The sequence below is a fragment of the Cetorhinus maximus genome, chromosome 1, assembly GCF_964194155.1.
Source record: "Cetorhinus maximus chromosome 1, sCetMax3.hap1.1, whole genome shotgun sequence".
Classification (NCBI taxonomy): Eukaryota; Metazoa; Chordata; class Chondrichthyes; order Lamniformes; family Cetorhinidae; genus Cetorhinus; species Cetorhinus maximus.
Window position 1 is genome coordinate 63,165,198 of NC_135879.1, and position 16,102 is coordinate 63,181,299.

A 16,102-nucleotide genomic window follows, 5' to 3' on the forward strand; every position below is an offset into this window, starting at 1 on the left:
ATGATACACAATGGAATGTAACTTCAAAATAATTATCGATACTGGTTTAAAGAAAAAAAAACTTTATTTCGTAAGATATATTTGGAAGCGAGTCACCAAGTACAAAGATCACAATGTGTCCTTCAATTGATTGTTTTTCACGGACAAAGCATCAGTGAGGGATCTTGCTGACATTCAGAATCACCTTGAGTTTCACTCTCACTATCTTGCTGGATTTCTCATGGCCAATTTAAAGTATCAAATCCTTGATGCAGTGTGGTTTCACTGGCATGGCTATCATGTAGCAACTCGTCCACGTGGCCATTGTTGATTTACTGGTTCTAGCAAGCTATTTGATCACAGGTGGCACTATAGCAAAGCTAGATCCTGTCCTTGCCTGTCTTCTACATACTCCCATTGCCAGCAGAAATCAGTAGATGCAAATAGTGGCCCTGGTTGATTTTTCACCCCCTAGCCCATGTTCAGTAAAGTAAATTGAGGCAATACTACCCCAGCCTGGATCAATGAACTCAGCACAGGTCATAGACCAAACTTGGAATCTTCCAGACTGTATGATTCAGCTATTCATTGGATAACCTCACTGAGCTATTATGATTAATAAGCTCAACAGCATTATATGAACAATAGATAATTACAGGTAAGCTATAATACAGTAGTTCAATTAAGTGATATCACATAGGCTATGACAGCATTAAAAGCAAAATACTGCGGATGCTGGAAATCTGAAATGAAAACAGAAAATGCTGGGAAAACTCAGCAGGTCTGGCAGCATCTGTGGAGACAGAAACAGAGTTAATGTTTCAAGTTTAATATGAATCTTCATCAGAACTGGGGAGAGATAGTAATGTGATCTGTTTTATGCTGTTGAAAAGGGGGTGGGTGGGGGCAGTAGAGCAAGGTAGGCAGTCAGGGAGGGATAGGTTGGATGTCAGGAGAGATTAAATGACAAAGATGTCATAGAACACAAGACAAAGGAAGTGGTAATGATAGTATTAAAGACTAAAGCAGATGTTAATAGTGTAATAAAGGTCAGCACTGTCTGAAAGCAAAATAGCAGAATATGTTAACATGACATGTTAATATGACCATGACAACAAAGCTGGATCAACTTAAAAACATCATTTCATCTGACATTGTGCCCTGAATTTTCACTCCTGGTTTGGAAGCACAGTCGGGACATTTCCTGACTCTGCAAACCTGAACTGGTAGAAAAAGTGCCCCAGTAGTTGGGACTTTCTTTCCAGGGTGGTGGGGTTTACAGTATGGCTAAACTTCATTGCAGACTTCATTTTAAAACAAAAAAACTCTCATTCATAAAAACCCACTCATTATATTAACATTCCTTCCACTATATAACCCCTTTTAAGAACACATATTTCATCCAAGTGCTTAATCTCCTATAAAAACAAGCACGGGAAACATTGAAATTCATAGTCCCACTTCAAAGAGTCTATAAGCGCTTGGTCAAGCAAACTGAATGGGAAGACACCCCACTGTGATAAAGTTAGGTTGCAAAATAAATCATGTACCACAAATCCAGTAATGATAGCCCCCAGGCTTTATGTCAACAGATAGATCAAAATGGCATTTTTTCAAACAGTTTTTTCAAAGATTTAATGGGCAGGAGTTTTAAATGTAACAAGTCCCACATCTACAATGTCCCCGACAGTAACTTCCAGTTTTAGCCATATTGTCAAGGTAACACCATGCTTGCTGGTTCCAATAGGGCAGGTATGAGATAACCTAGAATTAGGAATTAATTTCATCTCTTACAATTACCCTTTATTTATGAATGGCTTATGAATTTGGACTGTGGACACAAACAAATGGTTAAAGTTGTTACTTTCCAACGTGCTTTAGGGTTCAAGCTGTCAAGGTACAATTTATCTGACTGTGCAATTTCGCTTCTGTTGGAAGTGCAGGATGTATGAATTGTGCCTGTAGATTTGTGTGTGTCAATACAATGGGCCCAAGATAACAAGAAGAAATGGGACAATAAGGGAAAGTTGATGCTAGATACTGAGCAAGTTGGTACCTGGTCTTTTGTAGGTGCTACCTCATTTATCGATCTTATTGATAATAACTTATGAGGACAATTATCAACTAGGATAGTGTGCATGACTAGTGATCTATAAACAGCTTGAGCTTATCTTAATTTGTAGAGAGTCAGGATCAAAAAGTTCAATGAAGGTTATATACTTATGTGGAGGAAAAGTGGGGTAATTATGTTTATCCTGTTACAAATATGAAGCTTAAAAGATTGTTCTGTTTTGGGACTCTCTTTAATTTAGGCTGAAGTGGAGGAATGATGGGGTCATGTGACCTGTTCTGAATCCTGCCCAACAAATTTAGCTGGCTTGGCTGTTAAAGGTTAAAATTGAGCCCAGTCTTTTACTGGGAAAAAGGTACAAGATATTCGCACTGTAGACAATGGCAACAGCATCTGTGCTGAATAGACTATTAGTCTCCAGCCTCACAGGGAAGTGTTAGGAATGTCCAATTTTATAAATGATTATACTTTAAACTGTCTACTTAATTTCATGATAGAATGCAGTTGGATGTCTAAAGGATAGCAAATTAGCATTTCTACCTGAATACAAAGCCTATTATGATTTACGTTGCCATGGGGATGGGCTTTGGAAGGAATATTCTATAGGTAACTACTGTAGAATTGGGTTGCAGACTTTTCCAAGAAATCCCTGAACCCCTCAGATACAGTCTTCCAGAAAGAAAGAGGAGGAGAGAGAGAGAGAGAGAAAAAAAAAAAGAGATGAGGCAGCTAATCTCTCTTGTTCACCATGCAGATTGTGGGTGAGAGCTCGCGCTCAGGTTGAAGAGACCAAATTCATAAGGATTTAAATAGGGCAAGATGATTTGCATAGCTTTGGCTCAAGCAGGCCTGTCCAACCTCTTCGCATGGTCGGGGTTGGCGGAGGGGCACATTTTCTCACTCAGGTGGGGCCGATATGGAGCTTTGGGAAGAAAAGGAAACAGAATCAGAGGAATGGAAATTTATCATGCTATCACTCCAAACAACACAAATCTGCATCTCTATGAACAAGATTCAGATGAGAAATCTGATTTACCGCCTTGCCTTCTCCATACCATATTGCTCAAACCTCCCATGTGTTTCTCCAGGGCCCCTGCTGAGCCATCTACGCTCCCGCCTGCTCCCCAAAACATGTTTCTCCAGCCTTGGTGTGTCTGGCTCCCAACCCCAGCCCAACCCATGCCCAGCTCCTGACCACGTCTCCCGACCCTGGCTCCCCCTCTTATTTCCATGGGATCTGAGCTTTGCTAGCTGGACAAGCAATTATTGCCCATTCCTAGATGCCCTAGAGAAGGTAGTGGTGAGCTGCCTTCTTGAGCCACTGCAATCCATGTGGTGTAGGTACACCCACAGTGTTGTTAGGAAGGGAGTTCCAGGATTTTGACCCAGCGACAGTGAAGGAACGGCGATATATTTCCAAGTCAGGATGGGGAGTGGCTTGGGGAAGAACTTCCAGGTGGTATTCCCACCTATCTGCTGCCCTTGTCCTTGATGCTAGTGATTTTGGGTTTGGAAGGGGCTGTCGAAGGAGCCTTAGTGAATTCCTGCAGTACATCTTGTAAATGGTACACACTGCTGCTACTGTGCGTCGGTGGTGGAGGGAGTAAATGTTTGTGGATGTGGTGCCAATCAGGCGGACTTTATCCTGGATGGTGTCAAGCTTGAGTGTTGTGGGAGCTGCACTCATCCAGGCAAGTGGGGAGTATTCCATCACACCTCTGACTTGTGCCTTGTAGGTGGTGGACAGGCTTTGGGAAGTGAGGAGGTGAGTTACTCATGGCATGATTCCTAGCCTCTGACCTGCCCTTGTAGCCACAGTATTTATATGGCTAGTCCAGTTCAGTTTATGGTTAATGGTAACGCCCAGCATGTTGATAGTGGAGGATTCAGTGATGTAATGCCATTGAACATCAAGGGACGATGGTTGGATTCTCTCTTGTTGGAGATGGTCATTGCCTGACACTTGTGTGGTGCAAATATTACTTGCCACTTGTCAGCCCAAGCCTGTATGTTGTCCAGGTCTTGCTGTATTTGGACATGGACTGCTTCAGTATCTGAGGAGTTGCAAATGGTGCGGAACATGTTTGTCCCCACTTCTGACCTTACGATAGAAGGAAGGTCATTGATGAAGCAGCTGAAGATGGTTGGGCTGAGGACACTACCCTGAGGAACTCCTGCAGTGATGTCCTGGAGCTGAGATGACTGACCTCCAACAACCACAACCATCTTCCTTTGTGCTTGGTACGACGCTAACCATTGGAGAGTTTTCCCCCCCCGATTCCCATTGACTCCAGTTTTGCTAGGGCTCCTTGATGCCACACTCGGTCAAATGTTGCCTTGATGTCAAGGGCAGTTGCTCTCACCTCACCTTGGGAGTTCAGCTCTTTTGTCCATATTTGAACCAAGGCTGTAATGAGGTCAGAAGCTGAGTGACCCTGATGGAACCCAAACTGAGCATCAGTGAGCAGGTTATTGCTAAGCAAGTGCCACTTGATAGCACTGTTGATGACCCCTTCCATCACTTTATTGATGATTGAGAGCGGACTGCTGGGGCGGTAATTGGCCGGGTTGGATTCGTCTTGCTTTTTGTGTTCCTGGTCCCAACCATGGCTCCTGGCCCACTCCAGCTCCCGGCCCCACAGCCGGCCTGCTCCTGACTCCCAACCACATCTCCCGAACCACACCTGGCTCCCCCTCCCAACCCAGCTCCAGGCCCACTCTGGCTTCCAACCCCGCACTCGGCTGCCCACCTGGCTCTTCCCCCCCACCCTCCCACCTATGCTAGTGAGCTAATGAGCAGCAAAATGCAGGAAGAAACCAGCATGTGATTGGACAAGCAGCTTTACAGCATCTTTCAAATTCAAGTCTGCTACATTGTGTTCAGCTTGGCAGGCTGAATAGAGAGGTGTTGTGGGCCTGATTCTAGCCTATGGACTGCCTGTTGGACTGGTCTGGGCTAGAGATAGGAATTTCCAGGATATCCCTCATTGTGGAAGTCGGTTTGGGGATTAGAAATCACCTGGCTGGAAAAGGAAAAAGGAAGCAAGCCATCAAGAGCTATGAATGGTTTTGGACTGGTTCCTGGGGAATGAAGGGTCCACTTAAGAGTAAAATATAACCATGGAGGGAGATTTTCAGTCATTTTAAAAGTTAAATGGGGGATCTTTTTTCTAGTTTAGAGTATAAGTTGCCTCCTGAATCGTGTTTAAATAGTGTTACTTTTAGTTTGTTTTTAAATTAAAAGTCTTAAAACTTGAAATCTCGTTGCGTCATCCTTCCAGTCACTGGAAATTCAAATAGCTTTTGCCAAGTTATTGGTCTCAAATTTCTCTGGATGTCTACAGCACAAAGACATTGCATGTGTTTAGACTTGGTCAGACACTGGAAAAGATTTACACTGGAACCATATTTGGTGTCATATTTGAATATTCTTACAAATGGAGCAAGAGAAGGAAAACATAAAGCTCCGTAACTTGCATTTCTAGAGCACTCGTCTTCTGTAGAAAATGTTGCAAGGCATTTTAAGTTGAGAAATGGTAAAAAGGGGAAGTTGACCAGGTGAGAAAGGGAGGCAGGGAGGGTTACAATATGTTGAGACTAATAGGACAGGAGGAGACAGATTTTGAACAAATTTTTGAAAGCAGCATTTTATCTATGGAAGAGTTCCAAACAACAAAAGTGTAGTAACTGAACAAGCAACCACCAATATTGAGTGGAGACATGGAGTAGCTATGTTAAATAAATGTTAAAGGGGTGGTACAAGGTTGTAAGCCCTTTAGGACTCTGCTTACTTCTACACTCCTAAGTAGGAAAGTCGTTAGTTGGCCATTAGACTAAGGTTTATAGAAGGTACCAGGATGTTTTCAAGCAGCACAGTCGCACACAACTCATCATAAAAGGCTCAAGTATGAGCATACACCATACCCCAATGAACTGCCATTACAGCAGTTGTTGGTATAGGACTTTAACAGAATCTGCTTGCCTCTCCATAACCCAGTCATGGTAGCACTCATCTGCTGTACAGGTCCTTCCACAGCAATGAATTCAAAATCCTTGATCTTATCCACAAATCCATCCATGGCATCAGTCCTTCCTTTGCAACATCTTCTAGCTCTATGTTCCCAGTCCTTGTCCTTCAGTCTTCTGACTCCGGCCCTATTGAGCATTTCTCCTCTTAATCCCAACACAGCAAGAGTGTGTTCAAGCATCTTTGCCCTATTCTTTAGAACTTCCTCCTAAACCTCTCTGCTTTGCTAACCTCCTCAAAATGTGTGCCTCTTTCACCATGTTTTTGGTAATCTCAGGTAACTAGTTTTTCAATTACTCTGCTGTGCAATGCATCAGGACATTTAATATATGCTAGAAGCAATAGAAACGCAAGGTGTTGCTGTTGAAGAAAATGTTCCATTATACAGCCTATGTTTTCAGCAAGAGAGCAGCACATAAAAGATGAAGTGGAGGAGATTAAAGATGGAGCCTATTTCAGGTGCAGGTTCAATAAAGAGTGCAGGAGGGTATGCCAGGGGCAGCACCAGGCATATCTAAAAATAAGGCAACAACCTGGTAAAGCTACAACACAGGACTACTTGCATTCCATTCAGTTGGCACAGCATACAATAGAGAGAGCTCAGAGATCCCACAAGCAACTAATCAAATCCAAGCTCTGCAGTCCTGCCACATCAAGTTGTGAATGGGGTGGATAATTAAACAACTCTTTGGAGTAGGCGGCTCCACAAATATCCCCATCCTCAATGATGGGGGAGCCCACACCATCAGTGCAAAAGACAAGGCTGAAGCACTTGCAACCATCTTAAGGCAAAAGTGCCAGGTCGAAGATCCATCTCGGCCTCCTCCAGAGGTCCCCAGCATCACAGGTGCCAGTCTTCAGCAAATTCGATTCACTCCATGCAGTATCAAGAAACGTCTGAAGGCACTGGATACTGCAAAGACTATGGGTCCTGCCAACATTCTGGCAACAGTACTGAAGGTTTGTGCTCTAGAACTAGCTATGCTAGTCCAGTCCAGTCCAGTCCAAAGTGGAAAATTGTCCAGGCACGTCCTGTCTACAAAAACCAAGACAAATCCGACCCAGACAATTACTGCCCCATCAATCTACCCTCAATCATGAGCAAAGTAATGGCTGTAGTTGTTGGAGGGCAATCACCACAGTCTCAGGACATCACTGCAGGAGTTCCTCAGGGTAGTATCCTGCGCACAACCATCTTCAGCTGCTTCATCAACGGCCTTTAATTCATCATAAGGTCAGATGTTCACTGATGATTGCATAATGTTCAGCACCATTCACAGCTCCTCAGATACTGAGGAGTCCGTGTCCATATGCAGCAAGGCCTGGACAACATTCAGGTTTGGGCTGACAAGTGGCAAGTAACATTCATGCTGCACAAGTGCCAGGCGAAGTCTATCTCCAGCAAGAGAGAATCCACCCATTTCCCCTTCACATTCAATATCATTACAATTGCTAAATCCACAACTATTAACATCCTGGAGGTTTCCATTGACCAAAAATTGAACTGGACCAGCCATATGAATACTGTGGCTACAAGGGCAGTTCAAAGGCTAGGAATCCTGCGATGAGTAACTCATCTCCTGACTCCCCAAAGCCTGTCCACCAATACAAGGCACAAATCAGGAGTGTGATAGAATACTCGCCACTTGCCTAGATGACTGCAGCTCCAACAACACTCAAGAAGCTTGACACCATCCAGGACAAAGCAGCCTGCTTGATTGGCATCTCATCTGCCATCTTAAACATTCACTCCCTCCACCACCAAAGCACAGTGGCAGCAGTATATAACACCTACAAGATGCAGTGCAGCAATTCACCAAGGTCCCTTCAACAGCACTGCCCAACAACCACCTGCAAGTTCTCTTCCAAGCCACACACCAAACCTGTTTTAAAACTATTGCCATTCCTTCACCGTCACTGGGTCAAAATCCTGGCACTCCCTTCTTACAACACATGGACTTTAGTGGTTCAAGAAAAGTGGTTCACCACTACCTTCTCAAGGGCAATTAAGGATGGGCAATAAATGCTGGTCTAGCCAGCAATGCCCACATTCTGTAAACAATTTTTAAAAATGCGATGGTATAGGCAGAGAAGTAGTAATTAATGGAGGTAATACGCTGTATAATGTTTACATTATAAAAGGTATGAGCTGAACTAAGAAGCAAGAAAGTTGCAATAAACAGCTGGTTCAAGAGGGGAATTTGAAAAGTTGAAGAAGGTATGTTACATACCTTACAAACCATGGACTGAAACTCTTTAGCTGCTAAATGACACAAGGTTGTATGACACATGTTAAATGGTAATAAAGTCAACAGTGATGCAGGACTTAAGCACATGGCACCATGTGGTAGATATGACCCAAGTTTCACCTGGGGAGTGGGTAACTAGGATATATATATTGCACATTGTATAATATACAGAAGTATTGAATCTGAAAAGCAGTACATATTATTTCAAAGTAAAATCCTCACTTCCTGTTACGCCCTCCTTACTAATGTAAAACATTTGATTCTGCTGCCATGTGACATACGGCAAAACTTGTCATCCTTATCACCGTGAGAGTTATGGCAAACACAGGCTGTAATGGCAAACTTTCAAGGGAGGGATTAAGAAACTGAAGTCTGTCATAGAAATAAATTATATGGAATGAGAATGATGATATAAACTGCTTGAGTTTCACTCTTATGACTTATTATGCTTCAGACATCATTTATCCTCAATCCAAAATAAATATATAAAAGTGCACGTCAAGGATTGGTAATTTACACAAAATAATCTTACTGGCACCAGCTTCCTTAGAACTCAATTGGTAAATGCAGTGAGAGTCAAAGAGACCAGAATGATCAGAAGCAAGATACTGCAGATGCTACAAAAACAGAAAATGCTGAACTATTGTGATGAAAGGTGAAACCTGAAATGTTAACTATGTTCCTCTCTCCACAGGACAAAAGAAAATCAGTAAAACTGAAAGGTGCAGAACAACCTAAGCATTAACAACCATTCAATTTACAAGATCTACAGGTGTAATTACATTATGATAATCACAATTGGTACATTTTGTGTTAAGTGTTGATCCTTTCTTTTTATTCTGTTAATACAGCACACTAAATAGGGTCTATTCAAAAGTAACATCTTTCAACTTATTTTTTGTCCACTTTGATAGGCCTTGTTAGGGAGACACAAAGGAGAGATCATAAAGAAAGATTGTCTGTGGTATAAAGGTTTAAACATGTATTTCAGTTGGGTGACAAAACCGGAGGAGCTGGACTACAGAAAGGTTCATAAAATTCTGCCTATATTGATTCTATTTTTCTCTTTTTGTGGGAAGACACAAACACACATTCAATAACAAAATGAAGGGATTGGAGTATAGGAGTGAAGAAGTTCACTGCAATTATATAGGGCCTTGGTGAGAACACATCTGGAGTACTGAGTACAGTTTTGGTCTCCTTATCCAATGAAGGATATACTTGCCTTACAGGAGATGCAATGAAGGTTCACTAGACCAGTTCCTGGAATGAGGAAAGGATGAGAAATATCACCAAGTTTGCGAATGACACAAAAATAGGTGGGAAGGCAAATGATGAGGATGACACAAATTGTCTGCAGAGGTATACAGGGAGGTTAAGAAAGTGGGCAAAAATGTGGCAGATGGAATATAATGTGGGAAAGTGAGAGGTTATGCACTTTGGCAGGAAGAATAAGGGAGCTGAATATTATTTAAATGGAGAAAGACTGAAGAGAGCTGCATCTCAGAGATTTGGGGGTCCTCATGCATGAATCCTAAAAAGCTAGCATACAAGTTCAGCAGCTAATAGGTAAGGCAAATGGAATGTTGGCCTTTATTTCAAATGGAATGAAGTATTTGTTTTTTATTCATCCATGGGATGTGGGCTTCACTGGTTGGACCAGCAATTATTGCCCATCCCTAGTTTGTCTTGAGAAGGTGGTGGTGAGCTGCCTTCTTGAACTGCTGCAGTCCATGTGGTGTAGGAACACCCACACTGCTGGTAGGAAGGGAGTTCCAGGATTTTGACCCAGCGACAGTGAAGGAACGGTGATATATTTCCAAGTCAGGATGGTGAGTGACTTGGAGGGGATCTTCCAGGTGGTGGTGTTCCCATCTATCTGCTGCCCTTGTCCTTCCAGATGGTAGTGGTTGTGGGTTTGGAAGGGGCTGTCGAAGGAGCCTGGGTGAATTCCTGCAATTCATCTTGTAGATGGTACACACTGCTGCTACTTGCATCGGTGGTGGAGGGAGTGAATGTTTGTGGATGTGGTGCCAATCAAGTGGGCTTTGTCCTGGACGGTGTCAAGCTTTGAGTGTTGTGGGAGTTGCACTCATCCAGGCAAGTGTGAAGTATTCTATCGCACTCCTGACTTGTGCCTTGTAGATGGTGGACACGCTTTGGGGAGTCAGAAGGTGAGTTACTCATCACATGATTCCTAGCCTCTGACCTGGCCTTGTAGTCACAGTATTTATATGGCTAGTCCTGTTCAGTTTATGGTCAATGGTAACCCCCAGAATGTTGATAGTGAGGGATTCAGCGAAGGTAATGAGAAGTCTTGCTAAAACTATACAAAGCACTAGTTAGACCACACCTAGAATACTGTGAACAGTTTTGGTCCCCTTATCTAAGGAAAGATATACTGGCATTGGAGGCAGTCCAGAGAAGGTTCACTAGGTTGATCCCAGGAATGGAGGGATTTTCTTATGAGAAGTTGAGTGGGTTGGGCCTGTACTCATTGGAGTTTAGAAGGATGAGAGGTGACCTTATTGAAACATATAAGATTCATTGGCAGCTTGACAGGGTAGATGCTGAGAGGTTGTTTCTCCTTGTGGGACTGTCTAGGACCAGAGGGCATAATCTCAGAGTAAGGGGGCGCCCACTTAAAACAGAGATAAGGAGGAATCTCTTCTCGGAGAGGCATGGAATTCTTTGCTCCAGAGGCTGGGTCATTAAGTATATTCAATGCTGAGATAGACAGATTTTTAATCAGTAAGGGAATCAAGGGTACTGGGGAAAAGGCAGGAAAGTGGTGTTGAGGGTTATCAGATCAGCCATGATCCCATTGAATGGTAGTGCAGATTCGATGGGCCGAATGGCTCCTAAGTCTTATGGTCTTATGAGGGGATTGTCCTGAGGAGAAATTAAGGAGCCTAAACCTATACTCCCTGGAGTTTATAAGAATGAAAGGCAATCTCACTTAAAACATGTAAAATTCTTAAGGGATCTGACAGGGGAGATTCTGGGAGGATGTTTCCCATGGCTAGGCAGTCTAGAAATAAGGGTCACAGTATCAGAATAAGAGGTCAGTCAATTAGAACTGAGATTTGGAGAAATTTCCTCAAAAGGATTATAAATCTTCAGAATTCTCTATCCAGGTGATTGTGGATGCTTAGGCATTGAACATATTCAGGACAGAAACTGATAAATTTCTGGATACTAAGGGAATCAAGGATTGGGCATAGGACTGGAAAGTGGAACAGAGGTAGAAGATCAGCTATGATCTTATTGAATGCTACAACAGGCTTGAGGGGCCTAATGGCCTACTCCTGCTCCTATTCCTTATGTTATTAAAAGGATAACAAATAAATTATTTTGGGGAGCTCCTCTGATGATCTGAAAGTAAACAAAAAGTACTGAGCTACAAAGACCTAGAGCTATTGATGTGATTTCCTGTATATACTAAAGATTATGACCTTGTGTGGCCAGCAGTTGGGAGTGCTACAATTGGATGATGTCACTGGACTAAGGAAGGATAGAAATCAGCCAGGATTCCTTATCCTAATCTCTACAAAATGACCCATATAGGAAGTATGCCTATGTGCTGGTAGGTTAAGGAGAAGATTGAGTTTTGAGTCTTACCTGTCTGACCAAATAGCTGCTGACACAAACTGTCCAGATTTACATTTGAAGAGTGGTCAGTTACAAGATGGACCAGAGGTATGCAGGTGACCAAAGAATCATATTCCAGTAACACTCAGGAGAGTCGGAATGGAGCAAATTACATTCTAGTAAAATACTGCAGATGCAAGGTAAAAACAGAAAGCACGTTGAAAGACACAACCCCAATCTTCTGGTCGCTTACCATTTCAATTCACCATCTTGCTCTCATGGTCACGTTTCAGTCCTCAACCATCTATAATGTTCCAGTGAAGACCAACACAAGCTGGAGGAACAGCACCTCATCTTCTGATTGGACACTTTACAGCCTTCTGGACTCAACATGGAGTTCTGTAACTTCAAACCATGAGCTCTGTTCTCCATTTTGATTTTTTTTTAAACTAAATGCCAGTATGTATCTTGTTCTTGTTTTCAGACTGAGCTGGCCTTTACTCTGCTATTAACACTTACTCTGGACCTATGCTTTGTTTCTTCACTATAACCATTACCACTCCCTTTGCCTTTCGTTCCATTACATCTTTGGTATTTAATCTCCCCTGGCCTCTAACCCATCCTTGACCTTCCTTTTTATTCCACCTGACCCCTCCATTTTCAACAGCATAAAAATGAACACCATTTTACCTCGCTACAGTTCTAAAGAGTCATATTGGATTTGAGACATTATCTCTTTCTCTCTCCACAGATACTGCCAGCCCTGCCGAGTTTTTCCAGCACTTTGTTTTTATTACATTTGAAGAAGATTGTTCAAGGTAAGAGGTGTAAACCACACATTTAAACTCAATGTGCATTAAGCAACATGCAGACTTTCCTTGATTAGCTGATGAGTAAATTCACTGCCTAGTGTGGTACAGAACTGAATTTTCACTCCTAGGGAGGTTTTATGAGGGCGAAGGCAATTGCTGCAGTGTGAGGTGCAGCCAATGTTGCTGGGATTCAGGAGTTATTTTTGGTCCCTGGAAGGATCCCTTCATTTTTTCTGTTCAATGCTGAGCTCAGTAATTGCTTTTTGGAATGAGGTAAATGTATGTTTCTGAAAAGTTGTTGAGTTCAGTTATGAAGGTGAATTGGAATGTTGATAAAGACCCGATCAAACTGTGCTGAGTTGACTGACAGTTATCCAACAATTCCCGGTGAAAACTATACATGTACTGACAAGACTGTGCTCACCAGTGTTTTATCTCCCTGCCTGTTGTCATTCACTGTCCAGACTAAAAGAATAGTAACTTAACGGACACATCACCCATGAAAATAAGTCAGTATCTTGAGAAAAATTGGAGTAACTGGGGTGGGGGATGTGGCAAGATAGACGCATGCACTGGCTGGACTATTTCCTTGGAATTAACAGCACATCTCCACTGGATAAACCTACAATGAATCTCTCGCAATTGTTAGTTCTACCCCTATTATCACCACATGTATCAATGACAAACTTACCTTAGCCACTAAAGAGCCGAAATTCTGTTTAAAAACATCCAATCAGCCAAGGTACTGATGCATAAGAAAATGAATATAAATCCAACAGGCGTGCACAACTTGGACAGTGAGGAGGCGGAATCTGAACCCCACTTTCAAAGGCGAGTTGGAAACTGTTAAAGCGTCACCTTTGATCTTGGTGCTGTTTTCCCAATGACTCAATTAGTTTTACAGCCTTGGAGCCCCCCCTCCCTCCCTAACACTGCCAGAGCCACGAGCTGCCCGCCGCTTGTCAGGGGGGCCGCAGCTGCTGGCGTGGGGAACTGCACCCAGAAACAACAAGTTAGTCAGTCTAAGATCTCCTGGAAAAAAAACACATCTATTGGGGATTTGATGTACTCGGCGCATTTTTAAAAAAAAACATATTGCGAAACACGCGATCCCGTTTAGTTAAAAAAAGAACAATGCTCTTATTAATCTAACCCTTAAATTTGCCGAGAATTTGAATGGAATTATCAGACCTGAAGAAAAAAAAGTGACAGGAGCCAACAAACCAGCCAACAAAAAAATAAAACAACTCAGTCACTGACGCCTCACATCTGGTCAAACTATTCTTTCCCAATGACCTGAAGAGAATGAGGGGACACGCCGGGAAAGTCGCTTCGCCGTCGCCACCTTTTACCTGCTGAGACGACGCTGAGCCGCCCGGCAGCCGGAGGGTTGTGTCTGGAGCCGGGGTCCCTGTCGATCGCCCCTCGCACCTCCTCCTCTTCCTCCTCAAACCAGGCTTCCGCCATCATCATACGGAATATATTAGCGCACAGAGCACAGGCAGCGCTGCCAACACAACCCAATGAGAGCAGCAGCGAGTCCGCCCAACACTCACACTCAGTCAGGCAGCGACGACAACCTCCACCTCCTTCACTCCTACCTCAGCACTACACCGGAGGAAGTGGCCACCTTTCACCAACTTCCGAAATATTCCACTGCCAACAGGAAACTCGGGAGCTAAACTAAAACAAAAGGTGGCGGTAGCGTTTGGAGCCGATTTTCATCCAGCCCGGAACGTGACAATCAACTGAAGAACTTCTCGAGATCGTTGGCAGAGATTTATCTTTGATTCTGACTTTAACGTACAAAAACAAAATCACAACGTATTTCTCTGTGAAGTAACACATTTGTGGTCACAAGGACTCAGAACTAGTTGTATTGTGTAGGAATAAACTGCGTTTCCTGCAGCCGGTAAACGGCCCTCTTGAACATTTTCAGCCTTATCTCCTGGTGCCAACCAGAGTTTGTGGGGTCAGTGTGATGGCAGACGCACCAGGAGGGATGCAACTCTGGCATCCAATTGCCTCAGCCATGTAAGCAAGAAATCTGGGGGAAGAAGAGAAGTTGCCCTGGCCGCTCTAATCTTGGCCAAAGTATAAATGAATCCCCCGTCCCCCACACTTGGCTCATTTCCATGATCTGGACTACCAGTCGTGGCATGGTTGGTATAGGTAGAGAGGCGAGGAGGTTTAGGGAGGGATCCTGGAGCTTCGTGCGTAGGAAACTGAGAGCACAACTGCCAATGATGGAGCAATGAGATTCGGGTGTGCAAGAGGCCAGAATTGGAAGATGATAGGAACATTGGTAATCAGTCATAATTACTTCTAAACAACCTCTTTAAACCTGAAAACTTAACTTTCTAAGTGTGAAATCTCATTCCTTTAGAATTTAATTAATGTTGCTGGTTTTTTTAAATTAATTTTAAAAACTTTTTCAGTGTCTCTTTTATCCCCCTCTGTTTATTCCATCCTTTTTTCCCAATCTTTATTTTGCTTTCTGTACATGTCTTAAATCTAATTTATATTTCCTGGTTTAGTCCCTGCATGGCTCGGTGATGATTCAATCTCATAGTTTGAAGAGCCTCCCTGTTTATTGCCCTGCTCACACATGTCAGAGATCCATGATAGAGGGCTGGCTCAGTTGCCTGATGACAGCAAGCCTGAACCCACAAAAACACTGTGGACAGCTGTCAGTGCAGTGAACAGTGAATGCTGTTCCTTCACTGCTGACTGCAAAATCCAGGCCAATATTTTGTTTTCTAAAGAAAAACTACGTAAACATTTTGTTACACTGATGGCGGTAATGGTGGTGTTGCTGCATTTTGTGTTCACATGGAAGCAAAAACATTTTTGCCACTTTAAATGAACACTGTGTTTATAAACAAACTTCTATTAAGTTCATAACAACATCTTGGACTTAGAATATAATAAAGTATCCAACAAGTCACACGTAACTGAAAATAAGCATTGTGAGAGAAACATAAGTGGTGATGAATGATTCAAGGAATAGGTTTTAAAGGAGAAAGCTCAGGGAGAACACTTCAGAGTCTGAGGCAAAGATGGATGAAGACCTAGCACACAAGGCAGGATGAGGAGACAAGTGGGGGTGACATGCAAGGGAAGACAGAGCTGGCAGAGCAACTGGCACATGCAGGATCATAGTGTTTAAAGAGTTTGCAGAGACAGGGAGGGTCAAGACCCTGGATAGATTCTTAGGACACAAAATATGTGTTCAGGGGCAAAGTAGTGCAGATGCTGAAAATCAGAAATAAAAACAAAAAAATGATGTAAATATTTCAGCAGTCTGACAACACCAGCGGAAAGGGAAACAGTGTGTTTCAGGTCGATGAACTTTCATCAAAAACTTGTGAAA

The 16,102-nt window shown here is 43.0% G+C and overlaps 1 protein-coding gene across 2 annotated transcripts in view; it reads right to left on the reverse strand.

Annotated features, from left to right (window-relative positions):
* The window catches only part of sh3d19 (SH3 domain containing 19), a 205,649-nt gene extending 190,572 nt beyond the window's left edge, over positions 1-15,077 (reverse strand). For both annotated transcript variants that reach the window (XM_078541262.1, XM_078541261.1), the window contains exon 1: positions 14,082-15,077. In XM_078541262.1, the coding sequence (XP_078397388.1) occupies positions 14,082-14,202 (121 nt within the window). In that variant the 5' untranslated portion in view covers positions 14,203-15,077. The remainder of the gene's footprint in view (positions 1-14,081) is intronic.
* Positions 15,078-16,102: the final 1,025 nt, after the last annotated feature.